Below are 24,499 nucleotides of genomic sequence, written 5' to 3' on the forward strand. Positions count from 1 at the left end.
TTCATGTGAAATAACACCACTGCTTTCTAGTGTATTCACGAAAGTGTATTTAAAACTAACTTGTCACTTAAACCAACCACCTCTGAATAATAGCACATACATCTGATATTAAAAGAGGTTGTTTTTACAATCACCTGATCATGTGACCATATAAGGCAGTTCCTCTCAAGTAATTCATTATTCTGATCTAATCAGTGTAACTGTGAAACAGTCAACTTGGCTTTTGAGTAAAACATATAAAGAAACGAAAACACATTTATTTACTAACAGTAAGTTGTTTAATTTATTAACATTGATTAATGACTGAGCTAATGTCAGGTGATCTGTATGTATCACTGCTAAAAATGTGACTCAGTCTGTGAAAACCCAGCTGAAGTCATTTTTGTGATTTACTGTTAAAATCATTTTACATAATGTAAACACACTTTGTGAAAATATATAACTTTGATCAGGGTTCCCACGGATCCTTGAAAGTTTGTGAATCTGGGGGGGAAAATTCAAGGCCCTAGGAAGTTTTTGAAAATATACATACATAGATACAGGTCATTGAAAGTGCTTGAATCTATTTTATGCAAGAAGTATTCTAAAAAAAAATCCATATTATTTCCTGTATAGTGTAGGATAATATCATAAAAATTCATGCTTATATTTTCTGTATGCGAATGTTGATACCAAAATAATTTTTTGCATAGTTGTGTTTGACAAATGAAAACGTCTCAGGTTACGTATGTAACTGTTGTTCCCTTGAAGAAGAAAAATAAACGTATAGCTTTTTGAAAGAGCATTAGTTGATTTATTCTTTCCAGAGACCATCATGGAAAGCAAAATTATTTACAAAATCTGGAATGTTGAATAAATGCATACCAATCGTTTTAATAGTAGCTGCTTCCAGAGAAACCTTCGAAATAGCTATACATTAAAAGGGCTGCTTTGTGATGCAAATTATTGCTGGTTTTAAAACAATCACTAATGCCATGAATAAATCAATCCTTTTAAAAAGTATTTACATTTTGATTAGTAATCACTAAAAAGGTGTTGTTCTAAATAAATAAAAGGTGGGACAATAAAAAACAACCTTTTTGATAGAGTAAAATTACATTTTTGCAGACGAAACAAAAAGCATGACAGTCAAATTGATCTACACCAGACTGATTCATGACAAAATGCATCCACAAAAAAAATAATAAACGTATTGTGACATCAGAATCATTTCACAGTTAACTTAGTTTTGTTACAGTTGGTTTTGTTTTTATGACTGTGGCAAATTCATTTGCAATTCGAAAGCAATGTTAACTGATAGCATCATGACATACTTTGGGTGCACAGCATCAATACTACAAAATAAAAAAATTTGGACTAATCGGAAAATGATTTAAAAATGATTTGCATGAAAAGTATTTAAATTAAAAAGAGGTCTTGAAAAATGTGGTGACAGTGCTCTTTCACATCCGTGTAAATTGTGGATTTGTCACATTGTCAGTATGCGTTAATCTGATTACTTCAATTCATTTAGCGCTCCAGTCTAGCGAAGAATACAGTGTAAAACAATCAAAATGTCATGCAAATAAGCGAAGTACAATGATCAAAAGTTTGCCGTTCTCGTTGCGTGTACACATTGGAAAAAGCATTCGTGGCCTACTTCATCAAATACAAACATTACAATTAACATTTTACAAATCTTTGTAGCTTTTCCAATTATTTTTTTACAACCAAGGAAGCTGATGTCATTGTATTCACATACACTGGTGACGATAATCTTGTAGGTCTTTTCGAAAACAGCAGTGCAATCGCTAATGGAGGAGGACACGACAAGACATTCATTCTCACATTGTTTAGACTTTACAAACTATTTTTTTATGCCGTTTTCTATGTTCTCATCAAAGATTTACAATATAAAATGCTGTATCAATCAAGAAATACTAAATGAGTTTTCTTTATTATAAAAAACGTAGCCGACTGCATCTTGCGAATGGAATTAAATGACTTTCTATTGCTCTTACGCCCACTGTGTCATATGTCAGCCCGATAAGGCCACTGAATACACGGCGTAGATCAGTGAGTATTGCTCTGGGTCGAACCCATTGTGACAGTTCAGGGTCTATGGCACTTGACATGTCGTTTCCTTAGCCCTGCATCAAAAGATAACATCCGTGATTGAAACACTACACAAACGTTAGGATGTTCTGTAGGAGAATAAAATATAACCATTCTTTTTTACAGAATAGAAAACCATTTCGATACCAACAAGTCTTTTAAGCGTGAACACCAGGAGTGCTTCCGAATAGTTTAGTGGGCATTGGAATAAGGTGGCCACCAAATTTTCTGAAGTAACGTCCCGCTTACGCCAGCAGTGTCGCCCAGGCACAATGTCCCAGCATGCTTTGGTTAAAATAGCTTGCACCACTTTCAGTCTTTCAACAAGGCTGTAAAATCTCATCTAGTTTCAAATCTTCATGGAAGTTTCTCTTGACGGCGTTCCCATCCACAGTTCACGTACAGGAAGCATTTCAGCGCATCCTTGCAAGGTGGCATCTGGGCGAAAGTCTACATCCTACATTTTTGATCAATACAAGTAAGCGGGGATGAAAAAGACTCAGAGGAACATTCCTGAAGGACTGGACAGGAGATCAAGATATAACAGCTGATAGCGTTTATCAGCGAGCTTGTCATCCAGATGAGGAAATAATGGGCATTTTATCCACCAGGCCAACAAAAAAACGAATTTCACATCAAGTATCCCAATTCTACATTCGTTTGCACAGTAAGCACGTAGCATTGTCCTCTAGTTCAAAATCTCACACAGGTCATGAAAGTGGTTTTAAAATTTTTAAAATAAAATTAAAAATAGTGAGATATGGTAGAGAGCCCTGCCCTCAAAAGGTCAGCTACACCTACTGTCCCACTAGAACTCTAAAAAAAAAAGAAAAAACTATCTTTACAAAAAGCACAGGTTTCATATTGGTCGGACAACACCAACAGGCTATCCCACAGTGAAGGCGTAAATCTTTAAGACGCATGCTCCAGACGGTGTCCGTCTTCCACTGGATGCAGTGGTTCTGCCCCTTATAACCGACGGTGGACAAACACTTGTTCAGATTGACTATATAGCACTGGAATATGACGGTGAACATTCAGATACATCTATGCTGCCATCTCTCGAACGATGATTAGATCGACGATGCTGGGGAAGGTCTTCAGGAGAGACACTGCGTGTCCGTGGTCGATATTGACGAAGCTGTACCCGTTTGCCTGTGGTGAAGACATCTTGAATTTAGTCCCTTTAACAAAGCTACAGTAAAAATAATTAAATAAATAAATAAAATATTTTACCTGGATGATTTTGTCTCCAGGTTGAAGAGTCTTTGAAGCAGGTCCATCTGACTGAACCCTAGTCACAAAAATACCCTGAAGAAACATAAAAGTGCAACAAGCATTGATAATTTATGGGGGATATGGTTTAGTAAAGGTCTGGTGTACAGCACAATAGTGCTGGTGGTAGCACTATTGAGATAATATAGGAACATTAAAGTTTGATTTAACTTCGACATGGTCTTACTTAGGGATGCTCTGATCAGAATTTTTGCAGGCCGATACCGATCACCGATTTGTTGTCTTCGTGATCGGCCGATACTAATGCCGATACCGATTTTTCAAGCTGATATGCAAGCTCTTTGATGACTGTAACTTTTAACATTTTTTCTAGATAAAGTAATACCACAGATGTTGCCTTTGTTATATTACTTGCAGTAATTAGGTATATTATTGTTTTAATAGAGAATCAAATAAATAAGCACACCAAATATTTCTTCTTGCAAAGAGAAATGTAATATGCTTTAAAAAGGCTTATGTCTGTAAAAACTAATGAAAATAAAACACTTCACAGTCTTTACTGTATGAATTAAATATACACGCATTCGTATGAAGTACAACAGTTCTTTAGTGAAGAACAGAGAGTGATTTTATTGAGAGATGAATTAGGTTACTGTAGCTTTAAGACGTGAGAGAGATCGCTCTGTTCACGTGCACTGATGACAGGCTGCTTTGTGTGCGCGCGGCAGGTGTATGCAGATGAGAGCAGCTGTGAGGAAAATTAAAGTTTAAACGCTCAAAACTTTAAAACGCATGCAAATAATAAACTTTTGACATGAGGATGCAATTGTCCGCGATAGATATGTGTTGTATACGCTGTTTGATGGGGATGTGAAGACGGGTCGCGCTGACCGGATTGCGTCCTCATAGAAAATACGCATATCTCTGTAAAGGCAAAGAGAGAAATGCAAATATGCACGTCGCTCATGAGCCACGGGTTATAAAAATGCTCTCACTGCGTAAAAATGGTCTCTAACTGCAGCCGCATTGAGGAGCCATATGATGACAAAAGTAAACAGAAAGATCGGTTCACGAGATCGGTAAATTTAACGAGGACCGATCGAGTCATTTAATGCCGTTATCGTCCGATACCGATCTGCGGCCGATCGATCGGAGCATCCCTAGTCTTACTCAGTCAATATTAAAGATATCAAGGTTATATTTTCACAGAATGGCTATGTTTACATACACAACATTTTGTAAGTCCGACTGAATTTAATCCGATTTCAGGTTACGACAGTACAGTTTACATGTACCGTAAACATTGGAATCTGACATGTACATTCTATATAATCCGAACCAAACTTCTGCGCATGCGCACAGCCAGGGTTGCCAGTTTTGGTTATTAAAACCAGCCTAATGGACATTCAAAACTTTCCCAAAAGCATCCCAAAGACCCAAAGAAAAAAATATCAACTCGCTGAAAAAGTACCCCAAATCCGCAAAAAAACAGAGGACTTGGCAATGCAGCGCACAGCATCTCTCATTGAGTTCACGCTTTATCTCTGGATAAATGTACAAAGTCTAAGTTAGAGAAAGTTGTTCCTAAGAAGATTTCAGACGCTACGCTATTTTACTGCTTTATGTAATGTTATGAAAGACATGAACGCGCTGCAGAATACACTGCATGAACCCATAACCTTAAAGGCTGATTTATGTTTACACTTGGCATTAACATGTGTTTTCGTCGATCGGATCACAAGTGGACGACGTTAATGCCAGGTGTAAACGGTGTTCAAAACGTTTTGAGCTCGTCCACTTTCGACCACTTTCAACCACATGCAGAGGTGGTCGAAACCACTTTCGATCGGATCGCTTTGGAGTTGCGGAACGCACATGTGGTTGAATGCGTTCGAACAGCCACACGCGACCGCCTTCTCTCTGCCCATTTATCTAATCTGAGGTATTAAACACAAGTTTTACGTCTTTTTTGGCTTCTGGCGTGAACATTCGGTGAACAGCGCTATTTTTAGCCTTTCATTGATAAAACTAAAAGCGGCTGATCTCCGTAGTTTCGTTTTGAAAGCGTGTGAAAGTTGCGCGATCCTATTTCATCAATTGCGCTGAAAATTCAAAGAAAGCTCTTACATACTCATGTACAAAACACTTTGCAGCATGTTTACTTGCTAAACAAGCAGTGCACTCCGACATAATATTAGTTTGCGTCCATATAAACTTATAATTACTCCCGCTCGCGTTTGAATGACAGCAGAGAGACTCGCCCACCATCTCACAGACCACCCCCTCATAGTATTCAGCACAGAAGCGGTCGAAAGTGGACAAAAGAGACGGATTTAAATACCAGGTGTAAACATAATGTGTCTCTCTCGTCCACTTGTGATCCGATCGATGAAAACACATCTTAATACCAAGTGTAAACAGCCCCATAGTCGTGCGTAAGCTCTATGCCGTAGCTACGCGGTAAGTTATCTGTAACCTGTGCGTAGCCTGAGGTGCACCTCACAAAATTTTTAACAGCGCGTCAGTAATATGCGGACCGCAAGTGCTGTGATTGGTCCACCAGAAGAACCTCCCCCATCAGGTAAAAAAAACTGCGTCACAGGTATTTCCGTTTGCGACGGTGAAAACAAAGATGAGCCAAAATCAAATCATACACAACAAGTTGCTGTTTCTTCTTCGTTTGTGGGTTAACTTGCCAGGCTTTTTCTTCTTTGACAGTCACGCTGCTACTGTGATTACACGCGTGGATACTGCCTACCAGCGGTCTGCGCGTGTTTGCACGTCGACGCGGACGACGACGCAAAAGTATAAATGAAAACCGACACGGACCCTACGCCATCGCGGCTACGCAGTAGAACCTACGCACAACTATAAAGAGCCCTTAAAGGTCATGTTCTTCCCGATCACATTTTTCAAACTTTAGTTAGTGTGTAATGATGCTGTTAGAGCATAAATAATACCTGCATAAAGCTCAAAGTTCACTACCAGGCGATATATTTAAAGAATTCCTCTTTCAAAGCCTACAGCGAACGGCCGGTTTGGACTACAGCCCTCTACTTCCCGATTGAACAACGTCAATAAAACAGTTTTTGACTAAACTCCGCCCACAGGAATACTTCAGTCGGCAGCTTTGGCTCAAACGGCTCTGCTAAGCTAAGCTGCTGTCGAATCACAACACACTAAACATACTACACAATCAGAACTCATTACGTATTTCTGAAGGAGGGACTTCATAGAACAAGGAGGACATCAGCCCGTTTTTAGGACAGTGACAGCAGTATACAGATAAGTAAATTGTGTAAAAAATACTGCATTTTTTTACATGTGAAACATGAACACGTTATATTGCGCACTGTAAACACAATCACAGCTTCGAAAACACAGAAAGAACAGGACCTTTAATAATGGGGGTTGCCATTGCATTGCTATTGCATGTTTCAGTGACGAGAATCATGTGATTATTGTGTTATTTGGTTACTAAGGTTTTCTGAATAGTTAATAGGACAGTTGCTGGGGTGCAACTAAACTGCCTAATCAAAAGAGCCCACCCTCCATAACAACATTCACACAACATGTTGATTCCAGACAGGTCCCATAAAATTGCCAGTATGCCTTCTGTGTGAACGCACATATGTCCTGTAAAAAGCCCCTAAAAAAAATGTCATGCATTTTCATCTCCGTCAAGTAAACATTGTACACCTAAGTGCTTAAACAGGTGGTTCAATGGTATTTCAATCATTCTAACTTATTAACACAGTTATAGAGTTGTTTCCCAAAAAAAACACACCCACACGTCAATCAGTGTGAGAGCGAGAGCCGAGGACGCTAAATTACAGGCATCACTTCGCCCGACAGCTTTGTTTTATATCAAGATTTTAACAATGGCACGAATGAAGAAGTGTGTTTTTGGATGTAAGGAGAAGAAAGCCAGAATTATGGAACCCATGGATATAGTTTGTTTATCCGGGGTAACAGCTGAGTTTTGCGTGTGTGTTTGTTTAACACTGGATTTCATTGAAAAGTCCCAACCGGGTCATGAGTTACATGCAGTAAGTAAAACTTCTGTGTTATGTTGGAAATAGGCACGTAAGTGCATATTATATAAACGACATGAACATGTAAGTTAGTGAATCATAAGTTATCCAGTCAGTGTTGTATAAAAAATGTTGACTCGGACAAGCTCCTCCCGCAGCTAGTAACTCCTTCCAAATTTTTTCGTACGTTATCAGAAAGAATCAATAAATCTAATATTTCCTTTATAAATCTGATAAAACTAAAGACTCTTCGAAGATATAAAGGATGTAATACTACTCTATATGTACTCCAGATTAACATCAGAAATGCAGAAACATTGTGTGTTATGGAGGCTTTAATAACTAAAATAACACACCAAACAATAAAATTTCTCTAAGTTTTAAATGCTGTCATTTTGTCAGGAAACAGTAGTGTTTTAAATATATTTACATGCTATATATACCTCGCTCACTCTTGCGTGGGATATTTTACAAATACTATTTTGTCACTTCCCCAAAGTGGTCACATATGAACAATGTCTCGTGTGGGAAAAATTGACAAAGTCGATGAGTTAAAATAGAAAAGAGAAGTACTTACATTATCATCCGGGCGGAAGGGATTTCCACGGCCACCGACTCCACCTGATATGCTGAAACCAAGCTCAGGGTTCTTCTCGATCTTTACATGGAGCTGAAGACACAAGACAGACCCATTCACATTGACACATTCAAGAAAACAACTTTATTTTTTGTACTGTGATGAATTTTAGAGAAAATAGGACTAGTGAACATAAAAAAGCAGGACTGGACTTTATTGGACAATGAAAGGTTGTCATTACCATAATGTAAGAGCAATGCCTACATATCTATTTGTTAACAACATTACATTGAAGTTACCATTAACCATTGTTCCTAGACAGTCGAGCTTAACAAGCCAAAAATAGTCACGTAAAAATCAAATGAAATTCGATTTCACATTGACTTCTAATGTCCATTCTCACTTAAAAGATGCCAATGATGGGATTGATTTGTTTTAGAAATTAAATTTGGCGTCTACCTCCTGTTGCATTGCATCGTGGGAGACTCGCGGAGGGCCCTGGGGCTGCTGGGATACTTTGAGCATCAAGTAGTCGATGAGTTGCTCTCTGGAGGGGTGGCGTGCTACTGGTGGCTGACCGCAGCTCATTGGAGGTCTCCCCGGAGGACACATTTGGCCGTTCATCAAAGGCACCTGATAAAGAACCACCAAAACCATCAGGAAAAACACACACAGATTCGGTTTACATCTGACCCAACTTTATAAACCCTGCTTTGAGTAATACCCACTTAAAAGCCAGAAAATCAGACAATCATGTTAACAAAGCTAAAGCAATCCATCCATGAAACCAATGTATGCCGGTTAGATTATGATCTCTATGTGGAGATGATGTAACCACCAGAAAACATTTTAGGCAAAATGTAAGTTGCTTTGGATAAGCTTGTAATGTAAATTAATGTAAATGTAGACTCAGTGACTTTAACATTAGATTCATGAAATTTTAGTTGCAAATGGAAATGAGTAAAAATTCAGTTAGCCTTATTTAAATTTCTACCACTACTAAACCTAAGGGAGAGACACATTACTAAACATTTTAATGAAAACCAATGGAAGATCTGTTAACCATTCCCTAAACTTCATAGGGACTAAATGTTTATTACTGTAATGAAAATGCTGTGATGCATTTTTCAGACACCAGGGGGCAGAGGTTCTCAGTAAATATGTCAATAACTATAATTTAAGGCAGAAAAACAAGAAATCACTGCTGTCTAACAAAGCATCCCATCTTAGAAATAAGATATTAAGCTCTTTAAGTCAGTTTTACATTTCTTAAAGTGTATTAGATAGTATACTAGTAGTGCCAAACATGAGCAAAAATGCTTTAAGAAATACCCTATAGTTGAACTTTATGACTACTTGAAACATGCACAGATAAAACCGATTTTCATAAGGTCAAGGGATTGTTCATTTTCTATTGCATTTATGCAACTATTTATAGGTAATCTCTCAAATCACCCATCACTGACATGTGTGGTACAAAGCATATGCACAGCTGGGTTTTATGTGCTAGTTAGCTCAACTATCATTAAAACACGTCAGAGGATTCTTTAAAATTGCATTTGTTAATGAGAGCTAATGAGTCATTACAGCAGTCAGGCTTCCCCCACTGGGCCAATATCTCAATCCAGTTCATTAGCCTGTGTGCTAAGGGTTTAAAAAGAAATAAACAGCATACCAGAGATGTTTTAATGTGATTTAGGGATGTATTCGGATGATTTTAAAGGTTTGAATGATATGTAAGGGTTAATGTATAGGCAACAGGTTGTTATCAAAGGGTCTTGTATTACACTGAAGGGGCTTATTTCACGGCAACAAACAGCTGCCTGTACATTATCCTGCTTATTACATGCCTATTAAGCTCACAAGTAAGGTAGGGAACATTAAATATTGAATATTTTTGAATACATTTTTAACGAATGCAGACCTAAAGGGAAGAAAACCCGTTCACTTTAAGTTTTAGGATAAGACAAAACGTTCAAATGTCACAAACACACTATTTGCTAAAATGTCATATATGTGAAAGACATATTTATATTTTATTTTTGTGTAATATTAAACTGTACCTATCAAAATGATTTGGAGCATCCGTGTTACTGTGTGCTATTAGTTTTGATCGGTTGTTGCCTGGCAATAACAAACCTGCAAATGTCGCGACTGACCAATTAGAATCAAGCATTCCAACGAGCCGTATAATAACCTTAAACATCACACAATAAAAATACAGCTGCACCCAAAAGTATTACTTGAGCATAAGTTCACCCAAAAGTGAAAAGTGTCACTTTATAAAACCCTGTTGGCTTAAAGCAGGGGTGTACAAACTTTTTTTGTCCGCTGAAGCCCCTTGACCTAAATTATTTACTTGAAGTACCCTCTGAAAATATAAGTAAATATTTGAATAATGTAGTAGTGCATTTGCATGTTTAACTTTAAATAAATAAATTTCACCTGTTTTATCAGTAATTTTTTATTTAGTTATTATTATTATTATTAGCTGTTATTGGATCTTCATCTGGTCATTTTCTTTTATATAGTTTTCTGATATGACATGACATTCAGATTAAACAATAAAATGGAGATTTGATTTAAGTGTTTTTATTTTGGGTTTATAATTTAATTTTTTTTACATTTTATTGTTTAATTATATTTCCCTTTTTCACCAACTCACGAACACCCTGCAATTCGTCTATGGACCACCAGGGGTTCGCAAACCCCAGTTTGGGAATACCTAGCATAAAGAATGGCCTAATGTTTTTTTTTGGAAACTATCAGTTTGTCACACACACTCACAAATTTTATACTAATATACAGATATTTTCGTACTACTAAATATTAAACAAAAAAATATGCAAGACCTTTTCTCACACCCAACACTAATAATTGAGAAATTGACTTTTCTGAGCAATTTTTGCAGTAACTTCGAACCAACTATTGCTAACAGATTTTTTAGTGGATGTGTTAAGTTTTCTTCCTAGTTCACACAGGTTTAGTTTATCACATTATCTTACTTTTCTGAGAGTGTCGATATGATAGCCATGCTGTCCTTGAGGACTAAAAACATCATCCTGCAAGATAAACAAAACAAAATAGGATTCAACAAACGTTGCCGTAATTAAAGTCATATTTCATCATTCTTATCTAACAGTTAGGAGTCATACTTCTTACTACAGGGTTTAAAGAGCAAAATTTGCCAAAGTACTTTTCTCAAGGTCTACACAAGGAGACCGATATGCATTTTATTGCATTAGATATGTCTGAAACGAGACTGAATCATACCACTCGTAACAAAGTCTGCAGTTATTTCCTATGCATGTGGTTTTCTCAGTAAATGTCATAAGCTTGTGCCCTTTGTACACTTGCTTGTTTCTACCAACAGAACTGTTTACATCCTCCAATCAGTGCACAGTCATGTTTATTGACCCAACACTAAAAAATACAGACTAATTGTGATCCATTGTTTAGCTGTCATATAAATGACAGACATTGAGTTAGAGAAGGTCAACTGTTGCCCTTATCAACTCTTGATAAATTGTTTTAATAAGCATTAATAGAGAAAGGATAGGCATCTTAGCATTAGTGCACATGGGTTAGTGTTCAGGAAAGTACATGCTATTAGACCAACCAACCAACCAATCAAAGAAATGGTGTAAACTAGGTGAAACTAAGCTGGGGTGGGTGGGTTAATGCATTTGATCAACAATTCTTACGCAAAAACGTTGGCTTTAAAGTATACAATATGTGTGTTCACTGGGAAATGCAAAATAAATGTTCTTAACAGTGATTGCTATTTAAAGGGATAGTTCACCCAAAAATGAAAATTCTGTCATCATCTACTCCATCATGTTTTTACAAACCTGTATACATTTGTAGATGTTATCAAGCAGAAAAACAGAAGCACCATTGACTTCCGTAATAGAAAAAGTACTACTATGGAAGTCGATGATGCTTAAAACGGATTGGTTACAAACATGGCCCAAAATATCATTTTTTGTGTTCAGCAGAACAAAGTAATTAATACAGGTTTGTAACAACATGATGGTAATTGATAACAGAATTTTCATTTTTGGGTGAATCTCTTTAAAGGTGGAGTGCACAATGTTTGAAAGCCAATGTTGATATTTGAAATCACCTAAACATACACGCCCCTACCCCAATAGAATCTGGACCTTCTTTTAATAGACCCGCCCCAGCCATATGCAACCCCGGCAAGGATGTCGGTTAGTAAACACGCCCCTTACTGCTGATTGGCTACAAGTGTGTTTTGGTAGTCGGCCCAACTCCCTTTTCAAAAGCGTTTTTCAAACATTGTGCACTCCGCCTTTAAGGGACATTGTTTGCCTACTCAAAACATTTGAATCAAGTTAAATTAGATCAATAACCTTGGGACAAAAATAATAATAATAATAATAATGTTTTATTAGCAGTGATATTGATATACTAGTTGAGTGGTATTAAAGATATAGCCCATATTTTACTCACCATCAAGCCATCCTAGTTATACATGACCCTAGTCTCTCAGCCAAACACAATTAGAGTTATATTCAAAGCTTTATAAAAGCTCTGACCCAAAGTTACCATCACTTCACATAAGGCATTATAACTGTATGGATTAGTTTTTGGTGGATGGATGCACTTTTTTGAAGCTATAAAGTTTGGGCACTATCCAATGCCATTATAAAGCTTAATAGAGCCATGATAACATATAATACAACTCCGACTGTGTTTGGCTGAAAAAATAAAGCCATAGACACCTAAGATGGCTTGTGGGTGATTCAAATACGAGCTAATTTACATTTTGGGTCAAACTATTTCTTTAAATTTGTGTATAGTTACTGATACTGATAATCCTACTTGCAGTGATATTAGCAGGTTGCATCTAAACATCAAACATGAGAAATGAGGGAGACCCCACTGTGCCTCTGGGAGTTCGAGGTGAGGTCTAAGTGGATCTGTACTCACGCTGGCCCAATGAGATCCAAACCGCCGTTCGTCTACAACGCTAAAGGCCAGAGATATCTGACTGCCATTGAGAGTGGCCAAAGACCGAGAAAGACCTCTCTGAACACAGATGACACATGCACAAACAAACACAAGCATTCAATGACAGCTTTGTGAGCATGCATTGTAGTCTAAAACATGGTGAAAACATGCAAACGTTAGTGCAGACTGGTTAGGTGTTAATGTATACAACAAACATGCAGAAAAATAAAGCATAATGAGAGATATGGGAAAACAAATACCAGATTTTGTTAATAGTAACTAAGGTGTAAGTAAAGTGTTATTTCTAGGCTATTCTGCATCACAAATGATGCAGGGCCAAGAGTTTGATGCTACCCTAAACATTAGCAAGTGATATCTGCCCTAACAAACACCTCCAAAAATGTACTGTTAAAATTTACAAGATCATGGCATAAAAACAATCAGACCTTCTCCATTTTCTTGGATTCGATGTGCCTCATGACATGATCTCTCCAATCGGCTGGAACCCTGCCGCCTCCCCCAACCGGACCATCCAGCAGCGAGTGCTCGGACTTTACCCTCATGTTTGGCCGTTTTCCGGGACTGCCATGCTGGTAGTTGAAGTCGCTGACGGACATGGTCCTCTCCGGAAGCTCATGTGGTGGGGGCCGGGCGCTTTGAGGCCGGGGAGTGTTAGGGCTGTCCATGCTGTACGTGCGAGCTGACAGGGGTCTGTGGAGAGCCTGGCTCATCTGAAGGGGCCCACGGCCTGCCGTGTGAATATCCCTGTAGGTCATATACTCCCCCTCCATTCCCGGCATGCGACGTGGGTCCGTTATGCACACGGGGGCACCAGATCCGCTACCTTGTCTTTGCAAGGTGCCACGCTGTCCACCGGATGGAAGCATCCTTTCCTTCGCCCACATGTCTGGGGTCTTAGGTGGGCCACGTTGTTGGGGCTGAGGATAGGGAGGGGCGTTGTTGCGGTTGGAGTAGTTGGTGTTGGCCAAGGAATGCTGCGGAGGCAGGTACTGTTGATCGGGTGGAATGGGGGTACGTTGGCTCCATAGATTGTCTTTGGGCACGGCGCTACTGGCGTACTGAATGTTGTACTGTGGCGGGGGCCCAGCAGGGTAACGGACGGTGCTAGCTGAAGGTTTGGAGCCAGACAGTAGGTCAGATGAGGAAGCTGAAGAACCGGGGTAGATCTGCAAAGGTTGGTCGTTAAGCAAAGAAGCGGATTTTGATCGAACGATGCTCTGGCCTTGAGCACCGGTTACAGACGTTCTGGCTGAGCACGCAACCTCGTATGAGGGGCTTTCACCCTCGATGGAGTACAGCCTCATTCCACCAGTGTCCATGTTGGAGACACTCTGAGATTTCACAACAGGAGGACACTTCTTCTCTGGTGACAGCTCCTCCGTGCTACGAGAAAGACTCATATCGCTCAACGCTGTTACGCCTGTCGAGACGGTCCTAACGGTTTCATACCTCAAAGGAACCTGATCTGTGCGTCCGTTAAAATTCTCCCCCGACTGGGTTTTTTGAAGCCTATTCCCATTTTCAAGGTTCTCAAGCGATACCGCCGTGGGATTGTTGTTGCTTGACATGGATTCCTTAGCCGAGGAGACTTTGGTCCTTTCCAGGTCCTCGTACGACAACATGTTGTCAGGTGGTAGTTTGGCCACGTTCATGTTGATCTGATCCCACCTGCTGTACTGGTCCGCCATGCCATTGTTAATACCCTTCTCAATAAAGGCAAGCCTCTCCTCCATGGAGAGGCTGTAGTCGGCCATCTTGTCCGATTTGCTTTCATAAGTTTGCTGGTTCTTCAGGATGGTCTGCAGGGACATCTCTGAACCATTGCCGTTCTGAAGGAGTGGGGTTGTCTGCTTCAACTGGTTCAGGTTCTCATCCTCTTGCCTAAGATTGAGGACATCAAAGCAAGTCAATACAATATTAAACTGGTTTCAAAACCTACTCTAGTGAGCTGCCATACTGTCCACTACCTACATGGGCACTATATGGCATCTTATGAATGATTTAAAAATGCTTCACAAATGATGAACTCTGCATGCTACCCAACAAATTCCCCTTAAAGAAGTGAACAGTGCATATAATTTGCACCAAAAGATAACCTCAATAGTTCAACATTAGCATGTTGTAGGCTTCAGCTTTGTCACAAATGTTATTGTATCTATGAACATTATACAAATACTTTCACTTCTGATTATACTCATAGATGAACATTGAATGACTAAAAACCCTAGAGAACTATGTGATGAAAAGAGGTCCAACTGTACCCGTTCTTAGGGACGAGGGGCATCTTGGACTCTCTCTCTGGAGTGCAGAGAGAGTTGTCCTGACTGCTGTCTGTGGTTAATGACACTGAATCAGACATGCGCGAAGGTGATGAGCAGTTGCTGTTGTTCTGGTTGCTGTTGGCAACTGTGTCATCCAGCAAAGAGTCTGCATCCTTTCCATCGTCTACATTGCCATACAAGAATAAAGAACATCAGAATTTGTAGAATTACACATTTCTGTTAGTTCATTTTGTACACAAAAATATACAACACAAAAAATAAAAATACAATAAAACTTCTGTTTTCGGACTTGGGACACACTGGATGATTTTTGAATCCTAACCAATTTTAGATACGTGTACGATCATACTGTCCTACAAAGCCAAAGCGCAGTCACTACGCATTTGGTCAAAATTGAGTTAAGAAATGGGCTTTATGAGATCTGTTGTGTCTTGGGACAAAATTTAACCAGGAGACTTGTTAAGTAACATGTTTGACTGGCTTGGTTTAAAAAACTTTAAGGGCATTAGTCTCGGTTTTAGTGTTTGCGTAGTTACTGCACTTAGCCTTTGTAGGGCAGCATAGACAGAAGGACAGCAATTTTTAACAACATAATCTTCAGAAACCACACATTGGATGATTCGACTAGACCGCGAGAACGCACACCTAATTAATGTAGCAAAGATTTCAAAGTGATGCAAAATCTCACAGAAACGCGAGATCAAGCGTGATTTGAGAAAAACGAATGTTGAGGGGTGTGATCCAATATAAAAGCATTTATACTGTTGGTTGCCATACAAGTCAATATTAATTCCCAATACTTCCCTTTCATCTCACATTTGTGTGTTTTCATTTTTTAAAAGCATGAAACATTCGGTTGAAGCTTGCATGCTCTCATTGGCTACTGCAGCTGTCATGTCGGAGGCAAACCAATCAAGAGTTGTAATTATCAAACATGTTTTTTTTTCACGATCTGGGATCGGGGAGGCTGCAACGCAGCAAAATAATCGCAATGACACCACACACTGGAGGACCTTTGGGCAAAAATCAGCTGCTGTAAAAACAATAATCAGTCTCTTTCAATCACCAAGAGTGCAAATCAGGCCTGGTGTGAGGCCAGTCTAACCATAACGGTCAACAATCTAGGCCAACCATATGTATTTGGTGTTCAGAAACTTGATCCCATTTACATAACATTTACGAGGTAAGGTATTGTATGCAGAATAGATGCCATTTTACTCCAGAAGAACTAATAATAGAGTTAAACATGGTAAAAGCTGTGATATTCCCAGGTGTGTGTAGAGCTCAGTTTGCTTTGCAAATCTATATAAAGGGTTCCGACATTAAAATAATCAGTGGCTGAAAAGATCCCTGATCAATTCAGTCTGTTTTTAACAGGCACATTTCAGCAGAGACTATTTTGTAAAACACACTTTAAAGCTATCAATGAAGGGTGGAGCAGTTAAAAGCTATATTTGACCACAGAGTCACCTGCATATTGTGTGCACAAGCAAAACTAGTCAATCAAGTCAAGTAAAATAGTACCGTAGATCACCTTACCCTTTTTGTCTTTGCTCAAGGCCACTACTTTAGGCTGGTTAATGGAGATCTCGATGAGCGGCGGTCTCATCTCAGCCATCTTCATTTCGTCTTCCTCGGACGACAGCTCCTCTGAGTCCTAACACCACACAAATAAAGCACTGTGAGACACTCAGATTCAATTCAACATGATTTCCTTCTTACTTCTAGAGTAAAAAGCTGAAATAATTTTTATATATATTTGTTTAACTGATGTACACTAAACGATTCAGTGTGTCTTGACATCAGTAAATCACACATAAAACAATACAAGCAAATCTTTTCTGAAAGGACCTTTATGTCAACTTATAGTTAAACAATGTATGACAGCGGCTAAATGTAATTTAATGCATCTCATTAAAAAGCCCAGAAAAGGCAGATCCCTGAGCACCCTGCATCTTGTTTTATCACCATGTTTTGCATTTTCCCCTTACACTTACATGTCAGTGTGTTATACTGAACCTAGACAATGTCGACAATTCAATTCAAGATGCATCGATATAAACTGATATCGAAAGCCGATACTGGGTATATTAATTGGCCGATATTTCGGTGTATCTCTAAAATGCATTTAAACAGTGCTTTTTACCAATGTTGCATTACATGAAAGAAGGAGAAACTACAGAAAATGGTAAAATTTTTAATAAATATCTTTTATAATAAAATACAAATGTAAAGCATTAGGTAAATGTACTGCTCATCTACTTACAACAAACAAATTTTAATTATTTTATTAATCTTATGTTCTTTATGCAAGAAAGTTAGTCAAGCAGGTTTATAACCACATGAAGGTGAATGTAATTTTTTCATTTTTTTATATACTATTCTATTAAAGAACTATATATTTTAAATACTTTTATATTCAATATGTTAACCCTCAAACGGTCCTTGGGGTCTATATGAAGGTTCCCTTCATCTCAGAGATATAAAACTTTGAGACTTTTCCTACATAATCTATCTTTAAATACACAAAAAACCTGGCCTTGATTCGGTTGTTCTAAAGGTATGTTAAAGATTTTTTTATAATCTGTCCCTTGGGGTCAATATGACCCCAATTGAAAGTGAATGGGAAATGCAAAAAAAAATATTTTTTCCATTTGTCAAAAAATAAATATCAATAATTCCAGTATAAATCAGACATGCTAACAATGCACGCACGCACGCACGCACAGGTATGACTGCCACAGAGAGCATTTGTATGGAATTTGGCAAATAAAATCAGTCACAAATGCAGAAAATAACATATAAAGGGGTGTGACCTAATGCACGCACATGTACACTCACAAACACACACACACAGTTGTAAAAACAGACATTTCAAAATGCATCAAAACTATAAAAAAATTACCTTTTGAAATAATATTTATTTTTAATGTCCTTTCTAATGTTTATATAAACATAAATTCACAAAATGTATCACTAAAGTAGTGATTTAAGCAGTTGTCCATATCCAGTAAAATGAATGGGTCTCTATGGGCATCTGCTGGTCGAAATTATTTAATTCCTTAACCGTTTTTTTCTTTTTAAAAACCGATGGCTTAATTGAACATCTATATCAATATCTAAAAACAATTTAAATCAAATTTAGATCATAATTTATGTGAATTTTCATTAAAAAATATCTTTTTCAGGCATGCCAATGGTGTAGTTGAGGAATTTAGTGGTAAACAGGTACAAAAGTACTTCAAATCTCTCAAAACACAGCTTCATTGTATAGATGAGAAGTAAACAAAAAAATTATATATTATTTGTATTATTAAAAATGTATATTTTTCTAACAATTATGCTTTCAATTGTGGGGTTATATAGACCCCAAGGGCCAGAAGTGTAAACAGAAAACGAGGAGCGTTTGAGGGTTAATAACATAACTTAATTTCATTTGATAGTGTTTTTTCTTTTTTCTCTTCTTTTTCTTTTCTTTTTAACGCCATGCCAGCTTCTATGGTTATGTTCATGTTGAGAGTCGGGTTAAATTATAAGGAATACAAATAAAAAAGTTAAGCTTCATTTTGTCTAAAAACTGTAAACTACACTAGGATTGACTTTGTAAAACTCATTTAATAGTACCTCGAGAGTGTCATCGTGGTTAACCATAGTTCTCATGTTGTCTGATGCCTTTAGAGGGATCCTTTCAACACTGTAGTCCACTACATCTCGTGATTCATGATTTTGGTGGCTGTTCAAGGGCTCAATCTCAACCGCTTTTCCATTAGCGCATGGACCTTCAATCACCTGAAGAAATGCAGAGTTGGCATAAGAAGTGTTTCTACTAGTTTCACGTAAAATGTTCTGCATGCACACACCAAACAGATCAATTTATCAAATTATTTTGACCTTTGACATTTCTGGAAATCTTTAGAGTAATCAGAAGTGACCCAAACCCAAGTATGAAAAGCAAATCAACACTTCCGAATGTTCCTGCAACAGGAAATGCTACTGGTGATATTTTCGTAATCCAACCTTCACTCCGACATCCTGCACTCCGATATGGTTTCTCTCCGTGACCCTGGTCTCCTTTCCTGCTTCGTCGCTGGACTCATCCTCTTTGAGTCTGTGAGCCACAGACTGGGCTGTTTTCACCATGTTCTTCAGCTCATCGGGGTATGGCGTGGGGTATCGCTTCAGATTGCCCTCCTGTAAACACAAAACATGCAGATTATTTAGTTGCGATGCTATTTAAACGAGATAGCTCACCCAAAAATTACATTTCATGTTTTCCTCCAATGTTATTCCATTAGTAACAGATTTATGATCTGCTAAAATAAGTCATACAGGTTCGTTAAAACATAAGGGTGCTCCTGTATAGCTCAAATGTGTCCGGTCCAACTCCAATCAAACGTGATTATCCCTATGCCCTTCAAAGATAAGAACTCTTGATGTATAAACTTGAGAGAGAGTTGCACTACTGTGTCTCATACTGTAGTCTTTTAAAACACATTTGGCGAATAAAGCACTAAAAACAACGTAATTTACACTTTATGTGAAGCGACAGTTTATGCTGCATCTTTTTCCCAAAGCGCCATTTGAAATTCGGGCTCCGTCTGTGTGTGTGCGCGCGTGTTTAAGTGCACTCAACAAATGTAGGCATGTCAGAATTACAGTTATGCCGCTTACATAATGTAGCCTTTTTTAATGTTTGATGACAAGATAGAGACTTAAGGAAATTATGTAGACAAATAATTTAAGTTTAATGTCCTAATGATCAGCCTACTTATTCGTAAGTCCCACCGCTGACATGGAATGTTATTAACCGGTTCGAGAACTATATATTTTGTTCTAACCGGTTCAGGAACGTCAACTTTAGGCTTGAGCCGAAAACGTTAAAATACTGTTTCTTTTCGGAACGAACCAATTGGGAAAAAAATCTGGTTCTTTCAATCACAAACAAACCCTTAAATCGTGATACAAATAGAGTGCTGCAGGGATAACGTATTTTTGTAGGCCTACCCGGAAGTTAGCAAGACACTGGTTCCCTCGCTAAAAAGCCCATTAATTTTTCCTAAAGACTTTTGGATTATCGCAAAAAATAAGCTTAAAAACACATTGTTTTCCACATACCGTACATTTTTGTAACTCTAGATATCCCTCTCTTCCTAAAACACACAGATTTGAAAAGCTCTGTGTCCCCGATTGGCCAGCTAATCACGTTGTGATTGGCCTGAATACCTCTGACGTCAGCCGGAAATGTGACGCTCCTTACCATGTTTGAAAGATTTGTGCGCAATGCAATGCTAACAGGAGTTTGGGAGGAATTATGATAATGTCGGTCTTGTCTACATCACTAATCCCAAAAAAGTAAACCGTTGCCTACAATCTTGTTGTAGTCCAAGAAAAGAGATTTACGTTGGAGACAATAACTAGCCTCATCGTTTACTTTGGGAAATGTAACATTTGCATATCGTTAACATGTACTAATACACACCTAAACACCAAAGGTAATATAAAATCGTGAATCAGACCATTGCTCTTTCAGTCTTCATAGATGAATACAAATTTTACGCATTTTAAAGTCAAAATTCAGCTTTTTTATATTTCTAGTAAATGCATTTGGGCTTCAAAATGTATAAAACTTGTATTAATGTGCGAAGATTTAATGGTAGGACAAGTTACATAAACTTTTGTTAAACACAGATCTTATTTTCTGTAATAATCCAAAAGTCTATGGAAAAAATGAATCGGCTTTTTAGCAAGGGAACCAGTTTTCCGCTAACTTCAAGGGTTGGCCTACAAAAATACATTATCCCTGTGGCACTCTATACTGTAAGGTATAACTTCAAGTGACTTATTGCTTTAGTAGACATGCAACAAATTATTTCTGGAATAAACTCAAGATATTAACCTAAGAAACATTGAAGTCCAAGTCAAAAATAAGTTGTCAGAAAACCGAAAACACCCAGAAAGAAGAGGGTTGTTCTGTTGTTTTAAGCCCAGACAGGGGCACACGCCATCAGTGTTACTCTGTCAGACTGAGACAGCTCGGTACTCTGCATGTGTTTCTGGCACCGCATACTACCCAGACAGCAATATTGAGTCATCAGGGGTGCAAGACAGTGCGCGAGAAGGGAGGGAACGAGATACAGAGTATGTAATATCAGAGAGAAAGAGCACAAGATGGACGTTGAACGCTTGAGGGCTCCTGACACAGCGAGGGCTTCCATTTCACTTTCTGACAGGAGTCACGTCAGGGTTTCAGCTTTAATGAGATTTCCACTGAAATGCACTGCAGCTCAGGCTATGACATGCTGACAAACCAGGTGTATTTGTTCCAGTGAAACCTCTTGCTGTTAATGGAAACACCTGACATGGCTTCCTGAAGTACACATGAAGTGTGCAAATCTAAACCGCTCCCACCTGAAAGATCACACACCTTAATAGTGTCAGGTTTTTATGTGATATGGAAAAAATGGCATGCCACATCTTGCCCTTTGATTTTAGTGCCAAAAAAATCTATTTTTTTTGGCTTACTCAAATGCATCACAAAAGTCCTGGTTGTTTCACAGATATAATATACAGTTCTGCTAATGGATAGGTTTACTTGCTAAGGGCTTAAAAAAAAAAGAAAACTGCGTAGCTATAAATGATTTGATAGCAAACTCTGAATATGTTTCAGTGAACAGAATGTAGAATGTAGCCTTTAAAACAGCTGGTGATGTCAGGAAGCTCATGACATTTATGTGTTGTAATATTTATCAGACAGTCAGTAAACATGGGTGTGCTGTCTGAAGCTAAAACTGATTAGAGTTAACTTTGTTCACAATAATTGTTTGTGTATTAAAGAGATATTTCACCCAAAAATGAAAATTATGTCATTATATAAGAAGCTCAGGTGCAAAAGGTATTATAAGCCACCTCCATCAATAAGGTAATGATATTAACCGAATCCTCTCTGCACGTGTTATATGTTCATCAAATACAGTAAGGAAAATAAATATTTGAACACCCTGCTATTTTGCAAGTTCTCCCACTTAGAAATCATGGAGGGGTCTGAAATTGTCATTGACCAGCTCCTCCCGTGTAGTTCTGGGCTGATTTCTCACCTTTCTTAGGATCAATGAGACCCCACAAGGTGAGATCTTGCATGGAGCCCCAGTCCGAGGGAGATTGACAGTCATGTTTAGCTTCTTCCATTTTCTAATGATTGCTCCAACAGTGGATCTTTTTTCACCAAGCTGCTTGGCAATTTCCCTGTAGCCCTTTTCCAGCCTTGTGGAGGTGTACAATTTTGTCTCTAGTGTCTTTGAACAGCTCTTTGGTCTTGGCAATGTTAGTAGTTGGATTCTTACTGATTGTATGGGGTGGACAGGTGTCTTTATGCAGCTAATGACCTCAAACAGGTGCATCTAATTTAGGATAATAAATTGAGTGGAGGTGGACATTTTAAAGACTAACAGGTCTTTGAGGGTCAGGGCCCAGTTGCATAAAGCACCTTAAGTTTTTCCATTAAGTATGACACTTAAGGGGTAAATTCCCCTTAACTACTTTTAGATAATAAGTAAAGGGTGTTGCATATAATCCCCTAAATGGTTCTCTTAGGTAAAGGTAATCGTTAAGTGTTTCATGACAGCGACCAAGGTTTGTTGTTATAAAATACTATTGTTGCCATGGAGAAGCAACAGAAAAAACTTAAGGGTTTATTCTGCAACACCCTTAAGTTTAAGGGAAACATAAGGGTGAACTTAAGGGAAAATTACACTTAAGGTGCTTTATTCAACCGGGCCCAGAATTCTAGCTGATAGACAGGTGTTCAAAAAATCATACATTGTGATTTCTGGATTTTTTTTTTATTATGTCTCTCACACTGGACATGCAGCTACGTTGACAATTTCAGACCCATTCATGATTTCTAAGTGGGAGAACTTGCAAAATAGCAGGGTGTTCAAATACTTATTTTCCTGACTATACTTCTACATCAAATTCGCTTAATCCCGGCCTCACGCTATTCAGAAATACCGGTTTGTTGGCAGAATCCATTAAGAGTCTCATAAAAAAATGCATTTGCAGGAAAACATGTCAGATGCACAGAGCTTTTCACTCACTCCCCCTCATGTTGTTGTACGAGTTTCATCTGTTGAACACAAAAGATTTGAATAAATGATAGTAAACACACCGTTGACTGCACCCACCGACTTCCACAGTAAGAAAACAAATACTATGGAAGTCAATGGGTACCATCAACCGCGTGGCTGCCATCATTTATCAAAAGATCTTCTTATGTGTTCAACAGATTAAAGAAACTCATAAAGGTTTATAACAACATGAGGGCGAGTAAATGATCACCAAATAGTGTATATAGAAGTATTTAAGAGAAAAAACATAATTCTATATAAGAAATCAATCAATTAAAAAATGTCCTAAATACTAGCCCATCATGGTGCAATGACAAGTCATGTTGTGCATAATAATCTTTGTTTGGCCTAACCAACTGCGAGAAGGACCACAGTCAAATTTAATTGGTCCAGATAAATGCATACACATCATCAGAAATTATGTCTGGCTGTGATTTTAACACTTTAAGCTGTATTTTCCTGGAAACATTAGCTGGTAAGAACATAATAAAAAACAATTGACAGAGCGAAGCAAGATGGTAGAGAAAGAGAGAGAGAGAGTGCAATAGAGGGGTACAGTAAGCACAACAGGAAGTAGAAATGATGAAAGCACCCTTGGCAGAAGCGGACAGTGGGAACTGACCCGCGTGGGCGTCTCCCTCTCGTCTTTGTCCTCGTCACACTCAAACGCCACTTGTGCCCGCTGCTTACGTTGCTCCTCCCACAGAGACGGGTTAAAGCTTTCGCTGTCCGAGTTGGGCACATCTGTAAGAGAGAGATGCCAAGAAACCATTAACAAACAATCAAAACAACACAGTGTTGTTTGTGGATGACATATGACACACAAAGGGTAGATCATGTAGAGATTTCATATATAAAAATAATGGTATTTGCCATGTACATTTTGTTACCACGATGCTGGGGTGTTGTTGGTGGTGGCTGGGGCACTTATTTTTTTAGAGCTGTGCCTTTACAGTTGACAATGCGTTTTTGTGTCTTTGTTACTGTAGGTGCTTGATACATGATTGTGCATTGACCCAAATCAAAAGAGCCTACATCTAGGTCAATGTGTATTTTCTAGTCACTCAATACAAGTCTAACAGTGATGCGCAGGTCAATTCATAAACAACCCACACCAGGCCGACGTTGTCAACTGACCTGCTCGCAACTTGGACG

General features: G+C 38.4%; 1 protein-coding gene across 4 annotated transcripts in view; it reads right to left on the bottom strand.

Moving 5' to 3' along the window:
- Positions 1 to 768: 768 nt before the first annotated feature.
- erbin (erbb2 interacting protein) overlaps positions 769 to 24,499 on the bottom strand; it is a 108,350-nt gene continuing 84,619 nt past the window's right edge. The window contains exons 15-26 of one of the 4 annotated variants that reach the window (XM_055209059.2): positions 23,937 to 24,088; positions 19,239 to 19,412; positions 18,846 to 19,010; positions 16,761 to 16,878; positions 15,201 to 15,384; positions 13,365 to 14,820; positions 12,898 to 12,996; positions 10,947 to 11,003; positions 8,401 to 8,574; positions 7,942 to 8,034; positions 3,331 to 3,405; positions 769 to 3,249 (exon numbers count right to left, since the gene is read on the bottom strand). In XM_055209059.2, coding sequence (XP_055065034.2) covers positions 3,142 to 3,249; positions 3,331 to 3,405; positions 7,942 to 8,034; positions 8,401 to 8,574; positions 10,947 to 11,003; positions 12,898 to 12,996; positions 13,365 to 14,820; positions 15,201 to 15,384; positions 16,761 to 16,878; positions 18,846 to 19,010; positions 19,239 to 19,412; positions 23,937 to 24,088 — 2,855 coding nt within the window. In that variant the 3' untranslated portion in view covers positions 769 to 3,141. The remainder of the gene's footprint in view (positions 3,250 to 3,330; positions 3,406 to 7,941; positions 8,035 to 8,400; positions 8,575 to 10,946; positions 11,004 to 12,897; positions 12,997 to 13,364; positions 14,821 to 15,200; positions 15,385 to 16,760; positions 16,879 to 18,845; positions 19,011 to 19,238; positions 19,413 to 23,936; positions 24,089 to 24,499) is intronic. The other 3 variants (XM_055209060.2, XM_055209062.2, XM_055209061.2) reach the window with 3 other exon arrangements.

Source organism: Misgurnus anguillicaudatus, chromosome 12, assembly GCF_027580225.2.
Source record: "Misgurnus anguillicaudatus chromosome 12, ASM2758022v2, whole genome shotgun sequence".
Classification (NCBI taxonomy): Eukaryota; Metazoa; Chordata; class Actinopteri; order Cypriniformes; family Cobitidae; genus Misgurnus; species Misgurnus anguillicaudatus.